Source organism: Zonotrichia leucophrys, chromosome 12 (assembly GCF_028769735.1).
Source record: "Zonotrichia leucophrys gambelii isolate GWCS_2022_RI chromosome 12, RI_Zleu_2.0, whole genome shotgun sequence".
NCBI classification, from domain to species: domain Eukaryota; kingdom Metazoa; phylum Chordata; class Aves; order Passeriformes; family Passerellidae; genus Zonotrichia; species Zonotrichia leucophrys.
In genome coordinates, this window is record NC_088182.1 from 11223728 (window position 1) to 11246102 (window position 22375).

General features: G+C 40.2%; 1 protein-coding gene across 2 annotated transcripts in view; it reads left to right on the forward strand.

Moving 5' to 3' along the window:
• EEFSEC (eukaryotic elongation factor, selenocysteine-tRNA specific) overlaps positions 1-22375 on the forward strand; it is a 120833-nt gene that overhangs the window by 59051 nt on the left and 39407 nt on the right. For both annotated transcript variants that reach the window (XM_064723937.1, XM_064723936.1), the window contains exons 5-6: positions 5549-6190; positions 21095-21251. In XM_064723937.1, coding sequence (XP_064580007.1) covers positions 5549-6190; positions 21095-21251 — 799 coding nt within the window. The remainder of the gene's footprint in view (positions 1-5548; positions 6191-21094; positions 21252-22375) is intronic.

A 22375-nucleotide genomic window follows, 5' to 3' on the forward strand; every position in this document is an offset into this window, starting at 1 on the left:
TATGAGCAATGGCATATGGCTGATAACTTAATGGAAGTTGGAAAAATAAAGGAAAAAAAGGTCTGACATATCAGTGCAAAAAGTCATTAGTGGACTTTTTCTGTATCCTGTTTTCTATTAGTCTGTAGTAAACTGCTTTGAAAATCTTAGTGGGCTTTTCCTTTGGTCTTAAAATAACAAGTTCTCATATATTGGATGCATTTGTTTATCTCAAGGGCTGAACTGTTTGGGTGCTTTTGATTTCTTTTTTGTGTTTTTCAATCTGCATTTGAATACAAACTTCTTTCTCACCCTTTTTATGGCTTTTTACATAATGCTTCAGGAACATTAATGTGATTATGCAAACTAAAATTTAAAACAGGAAGCAAATCTCTGCAAATGATGTAAGATTTCAACATGTGGCTCTTGATTTATATGTTGATATATAATCAAATCCCCTGTGCCACAAGAAAACAAAATGTGAGTGATTTTTTTAGCAAAGTTTGTGACAGGTTTTGTAATGGTATCCATGTTCTCCATGTTTACCTACATAGTTCACAAGCAGTAAAGCCTGTCACTTTAAAGTTGCACTCAATAATGCTCACTTTCTGTGTCTGAAGGCCTAATTTTCCCACTTTGAGTGGACTGCTAAAATGGGCCTTGGGTAATTTTAATGGAGGATAGAAGATAGAAGTTGTTTTCCAGACAGCATTTTGAGAACTAAAATGGAGTGTTTGAAATAAATGCAAAAAAATGCCAAAGATATTTGTCATAGCTGGTCTCAGTTACAAATTCCTGTTGCTCAGGACAGTGCTCTGAAGTATTTTACCTCATTCTGGTGGTGGAGGGGGTGGACTGAATGATCCAGCCCCATCTCCCTACTTGAAAAATCCATTGCTCTAAAGCTAAAGAAAATATGTGAAAGCTTAGAACTCTGTTATAGCTTGTAGGGATCCCTTACATAGGGAAACTAGATATGCATAAGAGAAACAAATCTAATACTGGGGGTCAGTTGCACCCTTTTCAGTGCTTCTGAGTTTGTATTTTAAAGGCCAGACAAAATAAAAATGAATTTTACTTATGTATTTGAGCCTCTTGAAGAAAAACTGTACATTTGGAGTATTTTAAACCATGGGCAAATGTCTCTGTCAGTCAGGATCAGAGTGAAATGGAATGAAATACTGTACTGATGTTCATGGTCTGCTCAGAAAACAGGAAATCAGTGATTTAAAGCTACTCTGGCTCTTGTTATTTGATACAGTGGGTGCAGACCAACTCCCTGATTCACTTCTCTGCTGGTTCTGTGTCTGACCTTTTGGAGGAGAAGCAGCTCCAACTCACTTTGGGTGATCTAATGCACCCCCCAGTCACACTCTGTGTTCTGGTCAGATTCTAGTTCCTACAAACATTGTGCTCTTGGAACAGAGTTTATGGTCAGTTAAGGTGCTCTGCTGTGTGCTCCTCTGACAGTTCTGGCACTGAGAACAGGAGGGGAAAAAAGAAATGGCCTTGGACGTGTTCTTTCTCTGATAGGTTTATGGAAACTTCAGATACAGTAATAGATACTAATTAGAGCCAATATAGATGAGCTGATTAAATAATTTGCAGGGTACTGGATAGATGAGCATGAAGTGGTGATTCTCAGTAGGTTGAGTGATGCCATGGCATTTCCTACTGTGTCTGAGGACAAGCAGACCTGTGTGAAAGCCAGACCCAGCTAAAAGGAAACCAGGTGATTCTGAGAGCTCTGGGTGGGCACAGTCACAGTTCCCTCCTGGGAGAGAGTTTGGGGCAGCACAGATAACCTGCTTTGGTTGGGGTGGGTGGATCTTTACATGATTCTGCAGATTTTCAGTGTGTTTTCAATTAGTAGGATAATGTTTTCTAAAAGAGAATTAGTGAGGATCCAAACTGTTCTTGAACTGGCATTTGAAACTGAAGACCATGAGCAAATGTATCAACAGGAGCTTCATTCAACACTGGGAAATACTTTTGTGTCCATACTCCACTGCAGTGTTTATCTTACACATAGGAATTACAGCAGACTTTTTGTCACAGGAAGTGATGCTTTACAACTGTGTATTGTTTAATGTAGATGAACTGAGGATTTTGGCAGAACACAGTTATATTCTGATACAATCCAGCTTTGTATGTTATGGTTGAGAACTGTAAATCACAATGAAAAAAGGTTAATCATGTGAAGTGAATATTTGAAAAGTACTTGTTCATTCTCCTTCTGATCACTGTTTATGAGCTGCATGTCAGATGTGCCTAATCATTTGAGTTAATTTAGGAGGAGAGAGTAGGCATAACACTGAGGAAAGTTTCATGGGTGCCTAATTAAAAGCCAGTATGTGTTCTGAGTATATGCACAAAACTCTGTTTTCTAATCACAATTTTTAGTCTTAAATGTTATCTAAAGTCTGTAAAAGATATTTCAGATTAATATACATAGACTGTTTCTCCAATACTCTCATTCATCTGTTTAGGTGAGTAATTTCTAAAAAAAAATATTGTAAACTGGAATACTACTAATAAAGTCTTTGTGACTTCATTTAAAATAGAAAGCTAGATAGATCTCTTCTGTATCTTCTGGTTCCAGTTCTGTTTTGAGGAGTGACAGTACTCGAAGATTCTTAATTTTTGCCAATTTATTGACCCCATCCATGGTTGTAGAAGAGGGAAGATTCACTGTTGGTATTATCACATGTGAAATCACAAAAGTCTTTCAAAATTGTTTGGGCTGGTACTTTTCATGCTATAGATTCATTCTTGTAGTGCTTGTAATGTCATTGAAACACTTATGTTTAGAAAACCTTGGGTTTTAATGTTTCATTTTTCTTCTTGAAGACCTATATAAGAATGAGGCAACTATAAAAATGGTTGAAACTGGAGAGGGAGGAGTAGTGGGTGAAAGAAGGAAGGGTTTGGGAAAGCCCTCTACTTCCAGCCTTTAAAATACAATCTTGGAAGTCAATAGAAAGCTGGAGGTAAATGCCAAATTGTTTCTCTCCAATGTATCTGTATGGTTAGTATTGTTGAGGAGGTTTAACTAAAGGGGTAATGAATGTTTATTTGAGTACAAAAATGCTTGAAACTTAAACTACCAAGTATTTACAATGGCCTTTTAAGTCTGTTTTGACATTAGTTAGTATCTTGACAAACTACTTTGGTTCAGGCATTTTTAGGGAGAGTTTTTTCACTTACATGAACACACCTCTTGATCTCCTTTCTCATAATATTTTGTGGATTCTTCAAGAATTCACAGGCATTGATGTGGCATTTGATTAGAAAATGTTGTAGTAATAACATTATAATCTGTAACAGGGTGTTTCTTTTGGTTTTGGTTAGCAGCCAGAGGCTCAGGGAACCCAAACAATATTCATAGTGGTGAAGCTCATGGGTATTGTTATTTGTATAATTATGATTTCCAAAAGGAATACAAGATTTTTGTTATTTTCCAGAAGACATGTAGCTGCTAGATTTTCTATTTTTTTTAAACAGCTTTCTGTATATTGCCTGTGACCATTTTTTGCTGACTTATTTGGAGACCTCTTTATATTTCAGTTACTGAAGATTTTAGTTCAGCCAATAGACTTTTCATCTGCTCTTCTATTTTGATCTAATTTTCTGCAATTTGTTCCCCTCTGGGTCAGGTGATGTTGGGAATAGGCATAGACAGATTATCTGGAGCCAAGTGAGATGTCCACCATACAGGGCAGCAGGCTTTGTGGAAAAGGAGAATGTGAAAAAAATCATTTTGTTTCCACTTGTGTTGCAGCTAACATGCAGAAAAAAGCTGATATTTTCAGTGTTATGAATTACTGAGTAAATGGCTTTGTGATGAAGATAACTAAGTTGCCTGGACTGTTCTGAATTGTCCAGCCTAAATGCTGTGCTCTGAAGCTGTGTGACATCTGAGGATGAAGCCCAGCTCTGCTGAGTCCAGTCCTTTGGTTTGGAATTCTCCTCATCAGTGCTTGCATATTTTGTGATTTTTTTCAGGAGTTAGAAGATAAATGAGTGGGCTGGGATTAGAAGATGGGCTACTAAGGGACATGGGGTGGTTGGAGATTGATTTGAGAATAGTTCCAGCTGAGCAAGAAAGTAAAAGTTTGAATACTGAGAGTTGCACAGTAGCATTTGGCATGAACCTTTTTGATAGCTGTAGAATTGATGATAAATAGAGATGGAAGAAGAAATTATGCTGAGAGTTGAGATCTCTCCTAGCAATGTTGTTGTTCTGTACACATTCACAGTATAATCTATTGCATGTAGATAAAAGCATACTAAAAAAATTATCTCTGGAATTGAGCATTCTCATGAAGACTTGAGTTCTTGGATCTGAGTGTTGAGGTTTCAGCCCTTCAAAAATGCTGTGTATAACTTTTCAGTACTAATGACTTTTGTCCAAGTACAAGATATTTATTTAGGAGATAATTTTTTTTTTGTTGCCAAAGATATAATTTCAGTATTAAAAGCTATCTCATGTAGGGACTTGAAGAGAGGGGTTACCTATAGAAGCATCCAGCATTAGTAGGAATGCAACAGGTGGCACCATAAACATATTACCAGAAAAAACTTTTGGCTGCATTCAACTTGAGGGGATGGGGATACTTACTAAGTGTGAAGGTTTGCTGAACTGAAAAAGGAAAAAACCAAAAATGAATCCTTGTTAAACTAAACCAGTTTACTCTGATCATCTGAGTCTAGACTGATCTTTAAAAGTTGATTTCATTCTTCTTCTCTCCTTGAAATAACTAACACAATAGCAAGCTCATTAAAGCCAAAATTTGATAGCATCTGGGAAATTGTAATAAAAGTAGTGATTGATGTTTCACTTTTCCTATGATATTCCTGAGATATGGAGCCCCACCTTTTAGTGACAGCAGTGCTAGCTGTATGTTCATGAACATTAAAATCTTCCTAAGAAAGCTTTGAGGATTTTCTTTTTTAGTCTATGGAATACTACAGACCAGGAATGGGTGGGCTTCTGTATTACTGATTCTTTTGTAGTGATGGTTCATGAGTTCATTGTGCTTGGTGCTGTGCAAATACACTTATTTTTGCTCTGCACATTTTACAGTTTATTCAACCATGCCAGAGAAGTGTGTGAAAGGATTTTCATGGAAGGGGTGGAAAAGCAGACACATAGCTGCATGAATGGGTGTTGTAGTGCTAAACTTTTGATGCTGCAGATGCTCAAGGGAGTCTATTTAAGCTATTCCACAGTGTGGGTATATCTGATTATTTGCAGATAGTATTGTGGGTACTGCAGCACAGATGATGTAAATATCAGCAGTTGGGGTCATGATAATCTTCAGTCTCATGACAAGAAGAAGAATAAGCTAGTGGTAATTTTAAATGATGGAGCTCTCAGACTATTGGCCTTCTACTTTTTGAGATGTGGACTCCTCTAGAAGGTCAGTTGTCTTGCAAGACAGCAGGGTGTCATGTGGCTGTACATCACAATATAAGCAGATATCATGTGACATGAGCATATGAGTGCTTATGATGCACTCATGTGCAATTAATTGTTTCATTCTTTTTGTTTCCCTTTCGTCCATAGGTGACAAAGAAGGTCAAGTCCATGCAGATGTTCCATACTCCTGTGACTTATGCAATGCAGGGGGACAGGGTGGGTGTCTGTGTGACCCAGTTTGATCCCAAGCTGCTGGAGCGAGGCCTGATTTGCACCCCAGATTCACTTCACACCATCCACGCTGCCATCATTTCCCTGAAGAAAATTCAGTATTTCCGAGGAGCTCTTCAGACTAAGGCCAAGTTCCACATCACGGTCGGCCATGAGACAGTGATGGGAAGAGTGATGTTTTTCAGTCCTGCCCCTGCTAACTTCAATGAAGAAATTCAAGAAAATGTATTTGATTTTGAAAAAGATTATCTTTATCAAGAGCAATATTTGTCCAAGGACTCGGTTTCTTCAGAGGAGAACAAAGAAAATGACCAGGCAGGAGAAGTTCAACTCCCAAAACAACAGTGGGCTTTGCTGGAGTTTGAAAAACCAGTCACTTGTCCTAAACTTTGCCTTGTGATTGGCTCCAAGCTGGATACAGATATTCATGCCAATACCTGCAGGCTGGCATTCCATGGGGTGCTGCTCCAAGGCATGGAAGACAAGAACTACACAGAGACTTTCCTTCCAAAGCTGAAAGTCTACAAACAGAAGCATAAAGAAGGACAGGTGGAAAGGGTAAGGCGTCTCTCTGTGCTATATGTGGGAATTGGAAATATTTGTCCTTTACATGTTGGTGGACTAAAGAATTGTCACTGCTATGTTCCAGAGCCCTTACACAGGTTTTTCTAATGTTTGTATGACCCAGTGTATTACATCTGGTCTGCTTGCAAACTGAAATCACTGTTTAAAGTGACTGGTTTATTTAGTGTAATCCAGTGGTGAGTAATTTGGTGCTGTTTTTGCACTGATCCTTTTGGAGTCTGATCAGTCTGTTCCTCCCAGACAGTGGCTTTGTGCACCTTCCTAAGTGACAAAACTTCCAGGTTTCTGTTGATGTATTTTACACAGTCTGCAGTACATTGGAACTGTAAAGACAGTGGAAAACAAAGTAGCATTTGGTTAAGTAACACAAATAACACAAGTAATTATTTTTTGGTATCTTTACTTTTTAACAAATAAGAGCATTTATTTTAGTAGACAAAAAGAAATTTCCTACAGGATGCCTTACAAGTGTTAACATGTTGAAGTTGGAATCAGGTTCATGACATGGAGAACTTCAGCCATGCCTAATGCATGTTATTTCTGTATCACACAGGTAATAATAATTATCATCATCATCTGCTAGAGTGCTTTTATTGACCCATCTCAGTGTAGGAGAAAACAGAGATGCTTTCTGGAGGAGTTAGCTGCTACAGTGAGAATTAAAGGGGATTTGTTTGTACTCTGCCATCAGAATTTGAGAGATTCACTGTCTGTAGTGGTTGGTGTTACATTGCTGGCATAGGTTTGGCCTTGGTGCTGGTTACCCTTCAGCCAGCAGTGGAGAATCACTAGTTGATACATTGCACACTGGAATTTTTCATGATGAATGGTTTAGGTGGAGATGTGCAATGTATAAGTAACTTAATTGTTTGCCACTTAGTGTACACAGTTGATGCAAACTTCAGCATTTGTTTAGTTGATGTATTGGTATGATAGATGATCTATTAAACATTGGGTAAAGAGCTCTTTTAATTTTGATTTTCCTAACTCAAAACTTCATTGTTTGAACAAAATGTTTAGCATTCTTTTCAAAATTCCATGAAGCTGAGTTGAGGATTGCATAATATCTCTCCTTAAATTGCTATAGGAGACTAAACACTTGGCATATGATACTGTGTTTACCATGTATAATGCAGACTCCTTGAATATTGTTTGTTTGCTTTACTGATTTAATAGTAGGAAGATCCTGCTAGGACATGATTAGTGAGGTTCTTCAAAACGCCTCAGTAAATTAATTGATCAAATAGCTAATTCAGATTTCTTCCTTTTTTTCCCCTGAGTTTTCTATTGAATTTTTAGCTCTTAAAAAAAAAAGGAAAATATGACTTTCTCCTTTGAATTTTCAGTTCTGATTTTGGAGGCCTTTTATTTCAAAGGAATGGCAGACCTATGGCATTGTGTTGGTTTTTTGAATGCCAGTTTTGTTGCTAGAAAGGGAGGTAGTTAGGAGGGGGATGTCTGTAGATTTCTGAATTCTTATCTTTGTTTATATGAGTTATCTGAAACACCCAAAACCCATAGTCACTCTTCCCAATTTTGGTAGCAGGTGTATTGCCTCCTTTGTTTGAGATGTCCAGCTGCCTTTCTCCCTGGCTGATGGAGACACTGAATTAGAGCCAGGAGTCCAAAGTGTTCTGGGCTCTAAGCTGCAGAGAAGCTCTAGACCAAATATGTGTGTCACCATTCCTCTGGTACTCAGGAGCTTTGTGAACTCATGAAACTTTTGCCTTTATCTTGGCTAAAGATTGATGCACTTGTGCTTGGCCTATGCTGCCAGGATCCAGTGAGAGCTGGCTTACAGTAACAATGGGAATGGAAATTTGTGTGAGCCATGGAGACAGATGCCTTTCTCTCACTGAGGTGAACTGGTCTCACATTCTTTATTTTTGTTCTCAGTACCTGGCACTGATCTATGCCACTTAGAAACTTGCAGAGTACAACTGTGTGAGTTGTCTGTTGGGGTTGACAGTTTGCTGTTAGCCCTGGTCGTACAATTTTAATTGTTTTTATTTAGTGTTATGTTCAAACCGTGTGCTGGTTTATATATTCTGCTCCAGATTTTACTGTGTAAATAATGGAATAACATTCATCAATTACACATACTTTATTTTCTGGCCCAAACAAAAACCAATGAACACGCTTTATTTAATATTTGACCAACAGAGTAATTTATTAGGCTATGTTAGTGAACTATTTTATCTTTCTGTGCCTTTTAAAATGTAGATCAGGGAGGTTTATTATTTTATCCTGCCTTTGTACCACAGTGTGCCCTATATATGTACCTTGATCACTGTGTGTGTGATACTAACTGGTCCTGTAAAGGGACAATTGTTTGTATACACATTCTGCCTCCTGTGGTAGATACTGCACATACTTGGAGCTGGCATTTTCCCTGGTGCATGCTGAAGGGATGATGGAGCAAACACTGCAGCAAAGGCTCATGGTGTGAGGTCCCAGGAGTGCTCAGGGACTTGGAAGGGTTGGTGGGAAGAGGATTGTGCCAGGCATAAAGGCCCTGCTGGGGAAGTGCTTACGGCCGAGGGAGCTGCTGGCTGAGCCTGTGCTTTGCAGAGCACAGCAGCAGGAACAATTGGGTGGTACAGAGACTTATTTTAGTACACAAAGTCACCAGCTAATAGAAAACTTGAATCAGCTGGTCCCACCCTGCTGCTGATGGATGGCTGGAGATTAGGATCGCTGGATTTAGGGTGTCTGTTCTTGGCACTGATACAGGAAAATTTCTTTCTCTGTTTAGCAAGGAAGCTCCCCCCTCCTCACCTTCCCTGGGGAGGCATAAAATAATAATAATAATTAAAAAATACATGTTACCCTCACAAGAAGTGAACTTTTTCCTTCAGAGAATACTGCAGGGGAAAATTAGCTTCACAGCTTCCTGAAAGGCTGGGAGAGAGGGAGGCAGGGCCATGTAAGGTCCCTCCTCAGGTTCACCATAGAAACGTGCTTAAAACTGGGATGCAGGGGAATTCAATAGTGCCCGTTTGTAAAACATTGCTGCTAATCTGATGAGGGGTCTCCCAAGCCCCCCTGCTTGCTGCTGGAATTAAAATAAATTCCCTGCAGTTTAACTACCAGTTTACCCAGGAGAAATCAGGCATTTATGGTTTGGCTTTTTGTTCCTATTCTGATTACTTTCAGAGCACTGATGGAATAGTAAGAACTGTAAATTCATTAAGTTTCAGCATCACAGTATTTTTCTTGCATGCCCCTTGTGTGTGGCACACTTCTGCACTGTAAGGTTTATTTTTTTTAATAAAACAAGAATATTAATTCTCCAACATTTTTTGTCTCTCTACAAGAATGGGTGACATTTTTCCTGTTTCACATAGAAATGAAATCCATGGAAAATTATGGCATTTACTTCACAGTATTTTTTTAAAATCATACTTAAGCTAGCAAACAGTCTTTGAGTAGTACAGTTTACTGAAATTTCATGCCTGAGCTTCCTGCTTTTTCTCATCTGCTGAAGTGGTGGAAAATGTTCTACAAAAATTCCAGTACTCTGTCATTGCATTTTTTACTGCTCGCTTTTCCCTTTTGGTATCTTCTCTAATGCCAAGATTGAGTGGAGCTCTGGGAGAGAAAGAATCACACTTGACTACTGTTGCTCATCAACGTCTTTGTATTTACCTGTCTGCAGTGTATCCCTGTTTATTCATCTACTGATTTTTGGGGGGAAAGGAGAGTAAAGGGGAATAAGTATTACTGTGATTTATGACAAATTAGTATATGAGAAGTTAGTGTTGTCTGACGTGCAGCTTAGTCCATGAAATTGAGGTGCTGGGATTTCATCTTGGTTATAAAAATGTTGCATGATTCTACAGCAGTAATGGTTTTTATCTGGTATTATAGCATTTGATATTTCTGAGCTGTTATGAAAATGTGAGAATGCTCTATTTCACTTTAGACCACGAGGGGTTTTTTATGTTTAAGTATGGTGAGTTTTAAGGAAAATCTAAATATGCTGTTTCATTTGGACTAAGAGTTCTAAGTGGTAGAGGTTCATATTTGCTTAAACTCATGGTTTCAAAAATAGTGTGAAATGCTAGTCCAGCTTTCTGTTGCAGAGGGGGCTGGAGAGAGGGGAGAGCTTCAGTGGGAGGAAGTTTCTGTCTGGAGCATCTTTCGGGTGTGGTTGTGTGGAGGCAGACACTGTCGCCCTCTGGATGTTTTATTTTTGCAAACCCTTGGCTGCCTGACAAATGTGCTTTCAATAGGAAAAAGCTGGGTTGGCAACAAGTGGCTTGTACTGATAAAAAGGTAAAAGAGAGTGCTATTGTGAACACCAGTGCAGCTCTAAGGAGTGTGATGTGGGAATCTTGGTGGAAAAGGGCAAATGAGTGAGAGGGAGGTTTTGTCCCTCTGATTTGGCATTCAGTGCTGGCAGGGCTTGCTGCCGTGGAGCAGGTCAGCTGTTCCTGGAGCTGGAGACAAATGACAAAGCTAAACAGCAGCTGTTGTCTTTGGTCTTGTGCTTCTAGAGACAGTGTTCAGCTCTTCACAGTTCTGTGGGCAGAGACTTGTATTAATGCTAACATCATCTCTGAAATACCTTCTTTGAATTTAACCTCTATGCAGCCTTGCAGGTTCATTCCAGTCTGACTCATGAAGCACTTACTCAGTTCCTGGAATAAATCCTTTATATTTGTCACATTATTTGCTCTTCGGCTTCCACGAACGTACAGGTTGAGTGCAGAGTTTCAACTGAAAGGTGAACTGTAGGAGTGCATCATGCTTTCCTGCATGACTCAGATATTCTGCCTGTTTTGAAAATGTTTGCATGAGCAGGATTTATCTTAGGATGGTTGCCACAGTGTTCTATTGTCACGGGTACTCGTAAATCCAAAGCTCTGTGACAGAAACAAAAGGAGGAGGAAAAGTCTGTCTTGCAGTGTGAGCTGCACCTTCTGCACTTTCAGGCTTGTGTAGTGAAAAATATTGGCTGGAATGGTTTCCCATTTTAAGTGTAGAAGAATGCTTTCCTATCATAATGGGCTTGTCCTTTATAAGGATACTTTATCAGTTAGAAGAATTAATTCCCTCTTTTTCAAAGTTTTTAATGTCTCTTTCTCATGATTTGCCTTGCTCTTTGGACTTTACTTGGTGATGACCAGCGTGCATGGTGTCCTGGTTTTGTTCATCCCACTTTGTTCACAGGTGTTGGGGGTTGCTGGGTAGTGAATTTTCTGGTTGTACTCATTCTCCTGGGGGCTGAGGCCATCATGTAGCCAGCATGCTTCATTTCTAGGGGTGCCTGTTGCTTAATAACAACATGGTACTAATTGTTTGCATATTGGTGTGGTCTAAGTGTCCCCAAGGAGAAACACATTGTTGCAAGAGCAAGAAGTGAAAGCAGGGTGAGTTACCAAGATCTTTATCAGTGCATCTCTTCTGGAGCCTGAATGGAAGAGAAAAAGCTTATCTTTCAGCATCTTTTAAAAGTATTGGGTTCTTTTCTCTTCTTCCAGTGGGATAGGAAGAGCTTTGTCAGAGCAGGTACGTTACCGGAGTGGTCAAAGGGAAGGTCTTTGTCACCATCACTTCACAGATCCTTCTGCCTTTCAGCAGAAGGATGGGATGTTGTGGAGATGAATGCCAGTAAGCAACTACAGGGACTGTGAGAAAATGGTATTTAATTTGTAGATGACCAGGAATGACCTAGACTGTCCCTTGGGGAGCTAGACATTTGCAAAAACAGCAGTTTTGAAAATGGTGGGTTTTTAAAAACTATGAGCAAAATTTGAGTGGAAATAGCACCTTTAGTTACTGAGCACATGCCAGGTTTGTTGTAGCTCAGCCACACACTTAACCACACTGCTGAAGGAGTGTGCAAAGGAGGAGAAATGGACTTGCCCATGAGTGAACAGGAACATCTGATGTGATTCATTTAAGGGATGAGACCAGTTCAGTGGTGGATACCTTTGCTTGGGGAGGCAGTAGGTTACTATAGGAGTACCAGAGTATTCCTGTCTGGAAAGATTCCTGGGTAGTGGATCATTTATAAACACTGCTACTTTTCCCACTTAATCCTTTGCAGATATCCATAATACCAGAATTTGTTTCAGAATTGTGCCTTTAGACTGTTTTCAAAGTACATGTGACAGAAACACTGTCCCTTAAATTTTCTGTTGAGTGATTGCATGATGCTGCTATGAATGAAGGTAATTAAAATTTACCACCTTGGATCGTTAGACTCTTCCATCTAACTTACTTCTAGGTACAGGATGTTTCATTGTCTTACTAGAGCTAATGTTGCATCTACAGTGACAGTGCCATGCCAGGGGCATAGTAGGTAAAACCCTGCATCAGCCAGTTGCTCTCTGGGTGACTGAGGTGGGGTTTGCAGACTGACAGGGGCACCCTGTGAGTGACAAGGCCACTCTGAAATCTGATGGAGTGCTGCCTGCACGTACAAGCAGTGACCTGGGCTGTCTGCAGAGCCCCCTGTGACTCCAGCTGGGAGAAGTGGTGGATGTCACTCCATCATCCACTGTAAACATGCAGACGCCACAATTACTATTTTTCCTGCTTTGAAGTCTGAACATGAGTTTGTTTGGTTCTGCTTGGCTGCTGATGGTATGCTAAATACAGTAATAATACAGAGATGAAGGCAATCAGGTGAATAAAAGTGCACAGCACATTCACTAGTTAAAATGCACTGTTAAATAGGAATAGAAAAGATGCATTGATTTATTGTCTCTTGTTTAGTTTTTCAGTATAAGAGTTTGAGAAGCATAGTGGGGGAAGGGAGAAGAGAGGGCTTATTGCCCATTAAACAGAAATACCATTTCTGCTAAACAATGCTGACAAAAGGGTGCTGATATTTCCCAACTCAGCATATGGATCAACACAGTACAATAAATTTGTCATAAAAGTGTACCAGGTAAGTTGCAGAATCTGCCTTCTTACCCATAGGGAAAAAAAAAAAAAGTTTTGTTCACTCACCAGCAAAAGAATGGCTTACTCCATGTGACTGGGTAGTAGAATTTTGCAAGGTTTGAGTAACACCTATGGTTATTATTTACATTATTAAATTTAAAATGCAGACATGCTTTTGAGTCTTGCAAGTGTGTGGACAGCTGGTCTTGATTTTTCTGAGGTTGTGTAACAGTCACCTGTGGGGGAATCAGTTTGTCAGCAAGGCAACCAATACACCATTTTATTTATTGGATACAAAAAGAAATTAAGACTGTTGCTTGGGTTGCAAAATCAAGAACTTGAAAGTTAGGAAATACCAGATTTACAGTTGCTTATGCAACATTCATTCTGCTCCCCTGTGCACTTAATAAGGCAAGGTTCCTCTGAAATTTTTTTGGATGTGGTCATGTTAAGACTATATCATGGAGCATATCAAAGAGGAGCAGGGATAAGAGTGTATGGACATCTGGCATTTCTTAACTTCTTAAGTGCCCAATTCTGCAACTTACTTTCATATAAAACCTAAGTTATTTAATTTCTTAGATATTTTTAAGGTCGAAAGATGAAGTAAAATTAAACCTCCATATTGCTGAAGCATGGCCATCCCTTTACTGTGCACCTTCACTGGGGCTGCAGTTGCAAACATCCAGTGTAACACAGGCTTGTGTGGCTTGGTAGCACAAACCTTGTCAGCCAAATGGCAGAAGGAGGCTGTTACCTGCTGAGGAGGTGGCTTTGGGCAGGAGGAGGCTGTTACCTGCTGAGGAGGGGGCTTTGGGCAGAATGAAGCTGTTACCTGCTGGAGAAGGTGGCTTTGGGCAGAATGAAGCTGTTACCTGCTGGAGAAGGTGGCTTTGGGCAGGAGGTGGCTGTTACCTGCTGGAGGAGGTGGCTTTGGGCAGCAGATCCACACTCTGGAGTTGGAGATGCTCAGGGGATGGGACAGACTCAGGGCATTGGAATGTCTTGAGAGGGAAATGCAAGTCTGTCAGAGACAGTTCTCTCTTCTTCCTCAGCAGCAGTTGCTTCAGGCAAGCTCTCTCCACACCCATCCTGTCCTTGTTGCCTCCTTCCAGTGTGGATTCTGTAATCCTCTGCTCTTGATTCCCCCCTGCCATCCTCAAGCTATTTGTGGGCAATTTCCTTTAGAAATTTAACTTAATGTGGCTATAGCTGACCTCCTGCTATGTGCCAGGTCTGTGCAATGTTCCAAATGAAACTCACCATGTCCCACTGACATCTCCTTTTGGATGTTTGGAATTTAAGAACCTGAGATCACTACAGTTAAAAATAATTTTTAAATAGTTAAGAAATTGCCCGTATGTTTTTAAGTCATGGGAGTACCACCAGCAACCCTCCTGGCTGTTCAGAAGCTTCTCCAGGAAGAGGAGACATCTTCAGCTTGGCATTCCTCTCTGTGTCATGCTTACAGAGCCAGGTCAAGACCTCTACATACCATCTTGTCTAGAGAACAGCTTGTGGTTTGGTTTCTATCCTTGGATAGTAAGGATCACAGGGTTTTTAATCTGTGTAGCAGGCCAGGGCTGGCTGCTCTGGAGATGGATGGTGTAGGATGTAGTAACACTCTTGAGCCTCCACTTTCTCATATCTGTTAGTGTTGCTTTTTCCACATAATGGGAATGCAGCATAGATTAATAAAAAAGGAAATCATGACATGAACCAGTTTCTTCTCACATGGTAAAACTAATGTTTTCATTCAGACCGTGTCAGGAATTCAGTGCCTGTGTTTGTTTTGGGATTCAACCCTTCAAAGCTTTAAACAGAGATGAAGGAAACTTGCACTATGAAGGTCCTTAATGAATGAACAGTGCCCTGTTGAAACCCTGTATGTGCCTGGAGAATGCTGCTGGGGAGGTGTAGAGCTTTTAGAACCTAGAGCAGTCTGGTTGTGCACCTCTCACTCTTTGTCCTGATTCAGTACTCAGCACTCCTGGTTTTTTGATGCCATGCAAGGTTTTACCAGGCTCTACTGATGGCACAATGCTCAGCAAAGAGAATGGGCTTGTTAAATGTTCCCAATTGTCCCTTTACTCAGAAAGGGAGAGAAAAGAAAATGTTTTTTGGATATAAGAAACATAGGCTGGTGAGAGATGGGACAAACATCTGAAAACCAAGTTAATGGATATGTGGAGATCTTAATGTGATGGCTTCCATTAAAAGAGCAGTAATGAGATGTGAAGCTGAAGGCTTCTACTGCTAGAGGGAATTGCAGAAAGAAAAGTCTTTATGCTGCTGTAATTAAGGTCTTCAGGAAAAGCTGTGACTGACCAAATAATTGTTTCTTTGTACCAAGTTGTTCAGCTAGTTCTCAGTAACCTGCTATAAGCTAGAAGTTTTTGTAGAGTCAAAAAAGCTGGAAACTTGGTCATTGGTGCAATCCTCTCAGTTCCTTTCTCCTTCACCCTTTTTGAGGCCTCATGTACCATCATTTTCCCAATGCATGAAAGCTTGTTTTAAAAGAGAACAGGAATTTGCAGGCTCAAAAATATTCCCATTTCTGACACAGAAATGGAAAGTGCTTGAAACTGTTTTCTAGAAATAAATGAGCTGCCACTGATCATGATGAAGATGTCTCAAGTGTACTTTTTCTGACGTACAAAAAAGTAATAAAAATGCTTTGTATTTTCAGTATTAGTCACAGGTTCTTTTTGTTCTTTTTTCTCTCCTGTTTTTCTGCTTTAGTTCCAATTAACCTTTTATGAGTTTGCTCAGAATAATCCTTAGGCCTTTCTTTTTAAACTCATGTAACTTTTTATTAAATCAGAAAAGGTTATTCCTTCTCTTTCTCAGTATCTTTTCTAGTATTTAATATTCAGTGCTTTTACTTTGTCCTAAACTTTTCCTTATTTCCCTCTCGTACTAGCACCGCTTTGTTTCCTTGTGTGTTTCTGTTCTGATCCACTTTTTTTTCCCCTACAGATACATTAAGAGATGAGAGTTATTTGCTCTCAAAATATGGTAATGGATTGCTTGAGAGGGTGTTCAGGTGACAGTAATTTCTGAATTATCCTGAAAAGGAGGGTTGTTTAACAGGCTGGACAGTGGAACTTGCTGTCCTGCTCAAAGGGACATCCTGGAGTTGTTTTTCCTTGGAATTAATACTATGGTTTGCACTGAATTCCAACACATAACATGAACTGTGGTTCTGCAAACAGTCTAAGGCAGGGTAAGTACTGAAGAGACGAGGAGTGCAAGCTGGTTATTTTTTTATGCTAACTTCTTGGTTTCAGCACAAGGGTTATGTGCCAGAGATGCACATACTTCACCTACAGTTATAAAGCACTGTTTACTTTTTTTTGTGCAAACACAAAAGCCAAGTGGGAAGGGATATTTCATAAACTCAGTGCTATTGTGTCCTCTGGTCTAAGCCATAAAACAAGAGTAACAGAGACATTCCCTTTGAACTTGAAATCCTTTTCTAAGCTGCTGATCTAACCTAAGTGAGAGGGGGAGGCTATACCAGCCAGAAAATTTCTCTTCTGGGTATTTTTCCTGTCCTGCCCCTTTTCTTTTTTAAACGTCCTTAAGTGAGTTTGATACTGCACCTCTGCCCATAAATTTAAAAAAATATTATCGTAATGTAGGTCAGTGAACTGAAACGCCACTGTACACCATGGGGGATTAAAGTCAGAGAGGCAGCCCTCTCCCACTCCTACTAGGTCATATGACAATATAAACAAGAAATGCAAGGAGCCTTCAGCTTTTTCTTGCCCTAATCCTTTGTTTATGCAGCACTTAAACTGACTTTTGGGGTCGTCTCTGTCTGGCATTAAAGCCCTAAAGCTTTTTGAAGTTTCCCTGAAGTTAATAAAATTAGTCTGCCCTCATTGCTAGGCCCCTTGCTGCTGCTTCAGAGCAGACTGCGGATCCCTTACTGTCTTTGTGGCGTTTGGCTTTGTAAGTTCATAATATTTTATACCAAAAGAAAGAGTGTTTGAGAGAAAAGCAGAAAGCTCTCCCGAAATGCTGTTCAGCTAATAGGCAAAGTGATTGCCATTGTAGATGTTCTGAGAACTCAAAGGGGATTAACTTAAAATCCTGCGATTGGAGGTAAATTGCTGGTAAAGTAATTGGAAGTGTTGAGTTTCAGTTAGAGAGAACAACATGCGTTTCTTTCCCTTTTTATAAAGCAAAGCTAAACCAAAAATATAATTTTTCTTTTTCTTTTATTATTTTCTAATGCAATCTTGAAGTTGAGAAAATGAGCTTTCCTTCATAGCAATTCTCTGCTACACTCATTTATTTTAATGCAAAGACTGATCCAGTTATCTTAGTTCCTGTTAGGACAGGCACTCTCTAGTTATTTTGTCTTTGTCAGGGATAAATTGGTGACAGGCTCACAGGAGGGCAAGGATGGCACAGGATGTGGTGTGTAGTATTTAGTGTGTGAGACAGATACTTTGGGTTATAGAGGTTTTATTCCAAACAGCCAGTCAGGCAAGTCACTGATCACTTATTATCTCAGCACCACTAAAGTGGTTTTGTTTCTAATGGCCTGTAGAGATGCCCAAGGAATCATGGTGATACCTACAGAACGTGTTCATTGGTTAAAGGAAGAGGTTTTTTTAAACAAGTTGAGTTAAGAACTGGCTGGATGGCTGAGCCTAGAGAGTGGTGGTGAACGGTGCTGCTTCCAGCTCGCAGCCAGGGACCAGTGGTGCCCCTCAGGGATCTGTGCTGAGGCCAGTTCTGTTTAATGTTTTCATTGATGACATGGATGAGGCATTGAGCCTATCACTGGTAAATTTGCAGATGACACTAGGCTGGGAGTATGTGTCCATCTGTTGGAAGGTAGGAGGGCTCTGCAGAGAGATCTGGAATGGTTGGATGGATGGGCTGAGTCCAGTAAGATGAAGTTTAATAAATCCAAGTGCTGAGTCCTGCATTTTGGCCACAATAACCCCCTGCAATGCTCTAGGCTGGGGATGGTGTGGCTGGACAGTGCCCAGGCAGAAAAGAACCTGGGGGTACTGATCAACAGCCGAGTGACCATGAGCCAGCATGTGCCCTGCTGGCCAAGAAGGCCATCCTGGCCTGTGCCAGGAACAGTGTGGCCAGCAGGAGCAGGGAGCTCATTCTGCCCCTGTACTTGGCACTGGTGAGGCTGCACCTTGTTCTGGCTCCTCAGATTGGGAAGGACCTTGGGATGCTGGAGCGCGTCCAGAGGAGGCAACGGGGCTGGAGAGGAGCTGGGAACACAAACCCTGTGAGGAACCACTGAGGGAGCTGGGGGTGCTCAGCCTGGAGAAAAGGAGACTCAGATGTGACCTTATCACTCTGTACAACTCCCTGAAAGGGGGCTGCGGTCAGGTGGGGGTTGGTCTCTTTCTCCAGGCAGCAGCTGACAGAATGAGAGAACACAGCTTTCTTAAGCTGCACCGAGGGAAATATAGGCTGGATATTAGGAAAAAGTTTTTTACAGAAAGGGTGGTAAAGTACTGGAATGGTCTGCCCAGGGAGGTGGTAGAGTCACCATCCCTGGATGTGTTTAAAAAAGGACTGGATGTGGCACTTGGTGCCATGGTTTAGGTGAGGTGTTAGGGCTGGGTTGAACTCAGTCTTAGAGGTCTCTTCCAACCCAGTGATTCTGTGACCATTGGAGTGAAAATAACAGTGCAGCTGGAGTCCTTGGTTACTCTCCTAAACTGAATGTACAAGAGCAAGACCCTAAAAAGCACCTTTCTTCATAGAAGATAAGAGTTTTTTAATTCAAAGGTTTTAAGTGAGTGTGACGTAACTAAATGCTGACAGATTTTGTTTCTGTTCTAATACTCAATTAAAGGTTATCATTGCTGGTTTACTCTAAGGTGCTTGATGCCCGTAACACTTGCTCACAGAAGTCACTGGAGTTTTTTTCTGACAGCCTTGCTGGGGAGGCTCTAAACTGAGCCATGCTAGCCTAGTATGATTGCTCATCCCGTAATTCCATTTTTAATTAAGTTAAAGATAACTTTGAAGTGCTCTTGGAAAAATAAAAGATGTTTAGAAAGATGTTGGCCTTTTAAGTTGGCTTCCTGTGCCATTTGAGGGATAACTGCAAAAATAATAGATATATTAGAGATCCTCCCTGGAGCTTATTGTACCATCTGTATTTCAAACACAGGGAAAAGAAACACTAGCCAGCAGTGGACAAGAAGGATGAACAGTTTTGAAATTCTTGTTTTAGGAATAAAAGATTTATAGGATGAAGTAACATTTTAATTTCTCCAGCCACTGTAACAGGAAAAAAAAATTAGAAAAATAGCTTTTGAGAATGTAAGTTCTTCCTCAGGTTGGAATTAACAGCTTCTTTTTCTTCTAGGCTAGGCAAAGAAAGGCAAGTGTGCCTGAAAGCTTATCTCCCCTCTCAACCTCCACCTATTATCAGGGGCTCTAGGAAAAGACATTATTCAGTTTTGCATTTAAGCCAGAACGTTGCTGAGCAGTGATACTGCCCTCAATGGTTCACAAGCTGTTTTGAAGCAGTGGGAGAGGACAGACACAACAAAAAAAACATAAATGTGTCCTTTTGGGGAAAGATGAGGAATTTGGGCAGTGAGTGCTGTTGAAGCATCTGAGTGTTCCTGCTGCACCCAGCCCAGAGCAGAGCTGCCTGTCCTGCTGTCATCTCCATGTGACAGAAGCAAGAGGGCTGTGGATATTTCTCATCCTGTACCTGGTCTGGGACAGGGAGAGGTCCTGCCAGTGCTCTGTAATACTGCACAGCCCTTTCAGGACTGTCCACAGCTGAGCAAGTAAGTTCTGTTTAAAATAAAACAAAAATGAAATTTCTGATGCTAGGTTTACTACCATCCTGAGATTGGCATTAAAATGGAGGCATATATATGTAACAAAATAATAACAATTCTAGGAATTTGCGTCCTTATACACATTATAGTTTATGGAGGAGGCTTCAGGGAAGGACAGCTGCTTAATAAACTGGCAATATTTTGAGTCATCAATATTTTGAGTTAAATTAAACTGAATTAAGGGGAGTGTTCAGAACTGATTGCAGTTGTTTACTGTTCTAAGTCACTTTGGTCTTTGCAACCCTTCGGTGTAGCTAAAAATGATTCCTGAGATGTGAAGAAGAGCTGCAACTTTTACCACATAAAATAATCTTGGAAAGATTGAAGTAATATCCCCATATTTATTCTGATAAATAAATGTTCTTTCTGCATCTACAAGGTAGAGTAACTGCAGGCAGTGGGTGTACAAGGATATTCACACCTACAGGATTAGGCTCACTTGACTGCACCTTATACTTTGTAATGCCTGAGGGAGGGTTGTTTATCTTGCCTTACCCACCAACCTCACTGCCTCTTGTTCCTGATAGCTTAATTAACAATTCAACTTGGAATGGTTCTTCCCACTGGGTTACAAACCTTGAAATTAAAATTGGATACAGTGGTCATAAGGCTTTTGGTTTAACAAATCAATATGTATGTAAAGGTGAGTATTTAAAAGGCTCTGTTTAGAAGCTGTGTCATTTCTTTGGAAGTGTAGCTGTTGGAGTGCGGGTCTGGAGCTAAGAGAAGGAATGTTTATGTAGGTGATAATGTGCTTAGCTGTAGAATAAATAATGGAATAAACTTTTTGTCAGCATAGGTACTTCAGTGACTTTTATGGAAAGGTTTCAAAGCAGAAAAAATATTTTAATTAACTAATCTTTACACTATGTTCTGATGTAGGTTTTATTTTTCTTATAGTTTGATAAGGGAGGTAGAAGCAGAAATGTGTTAGCTCATAAAATCTTCTATAGTTTTAGACACAAATTGCCTTAAACTCAGCAATTTAGATGACTCACACAGAGTTTTGCTCATTTGGGGGAAATGGTTTGTGAAAGGTGGAGTGGTAGAAGTTGCCAAACTTGGCACATAACATGGACAATTTCTTGTCACTTTAGCTTGTGGATTTATGAATCCTTATTTTTGTTTGCAGGTGATGGACGATTACAGTGTGATTGGTCGTTCATTGTTTAAAAAGGAAACAAACATCCAGATTTTTGTGGGTCTGAAAGTGAAACTGTCTACAGGAGAAGATGGAATAATAGATGGTGGTTTTGGACAAAGTGGTAAATTCAAAATCCGAATTCCAGGTAGGTGTTAGCAGTTAACTAATAACAATCTATGTCCAGTGTAGAGAAACTTTCCATATTGCCAGGTGAACTGCTACCAGTGATCTCCTGAGGTTTTGAATGAGCTCACACCCAGTTGGAGCAGTGATCTGGTGGGGCCTGTACCTCTTCTAATTACATGGTGGTGGCTGTGACTTACAGTGTGAGACTGAATGGCCTGAAGCCTGTGTCAACAAACTCAGGTCTCAAAATGCCTTCTTGCCAAGTGGCACTAACACAGAAATCATGCTGTGCCCAGAGAGGTTTGTGGTAATCTCTCCTCTCTTAATGTATGTATGATTTGCACCAGAGCCCTTCTGAACAAATAAAAGAAAGCAAACCTGCAATCACTTTTACCTGTGGCTGCTTATTAAATATAGTATATTGGATGCAAGTTCCTTAAATTGGCTCTGTTCTGCATGTTATTACCTAACTTGCCTTCAAGCAAAAACTGCTTAATAAATAGGGTTTTGGACATCTTGAGAGTTTTTTTATTGCTTGTGTCTCCTAGTTTTATAATATTATATGTGACTGTATTTTTCATCCCTGGTGAATTACAGGAAGGATTTATGCCTCCTTAGGTTAGAGCATAGGAAATTATGGGTGCTAGAGTTTATAAGTGTCATTTATTGGGTTTTTTTTTCCTCCTTCTTTTAAGGCAGGAGAGTAGTTCTGAGCCTTTTCAAAAGGCAGTAATAGGTGTTGCATTTAACTCAGATTGCAGGATAAGATTTGTAAGGATACCAGGCAGTACTTTTGTGTTTCTGTTTTGTCTTCAGCCCATTTGTCACTAGTTAATCCCCCACCCTCTTAGGGAGATGAGCAAGATTGCTTCTGTTAAACAAGTGGAGAAAAGAAATTACAGTATTCTATGGCAGCAAACACTCAACATAGCCATTGATCTTCAGAGAAAGGTGAAGTTTCCTGATTCCTTGCAGAAGATGGACTGTCTTTCATTTTAATTCTAGAGTGGGATGCAACTGCTCTAATTTTGACCCTCTGCAAGTTTCCTTTCTTCTTCCTATCACAGAATAAGAATTTGTGACTATATAAAATATCTCATGTGTTCTATCCTAGCTGTACTTCTAGTTTTATAATCAAATGCT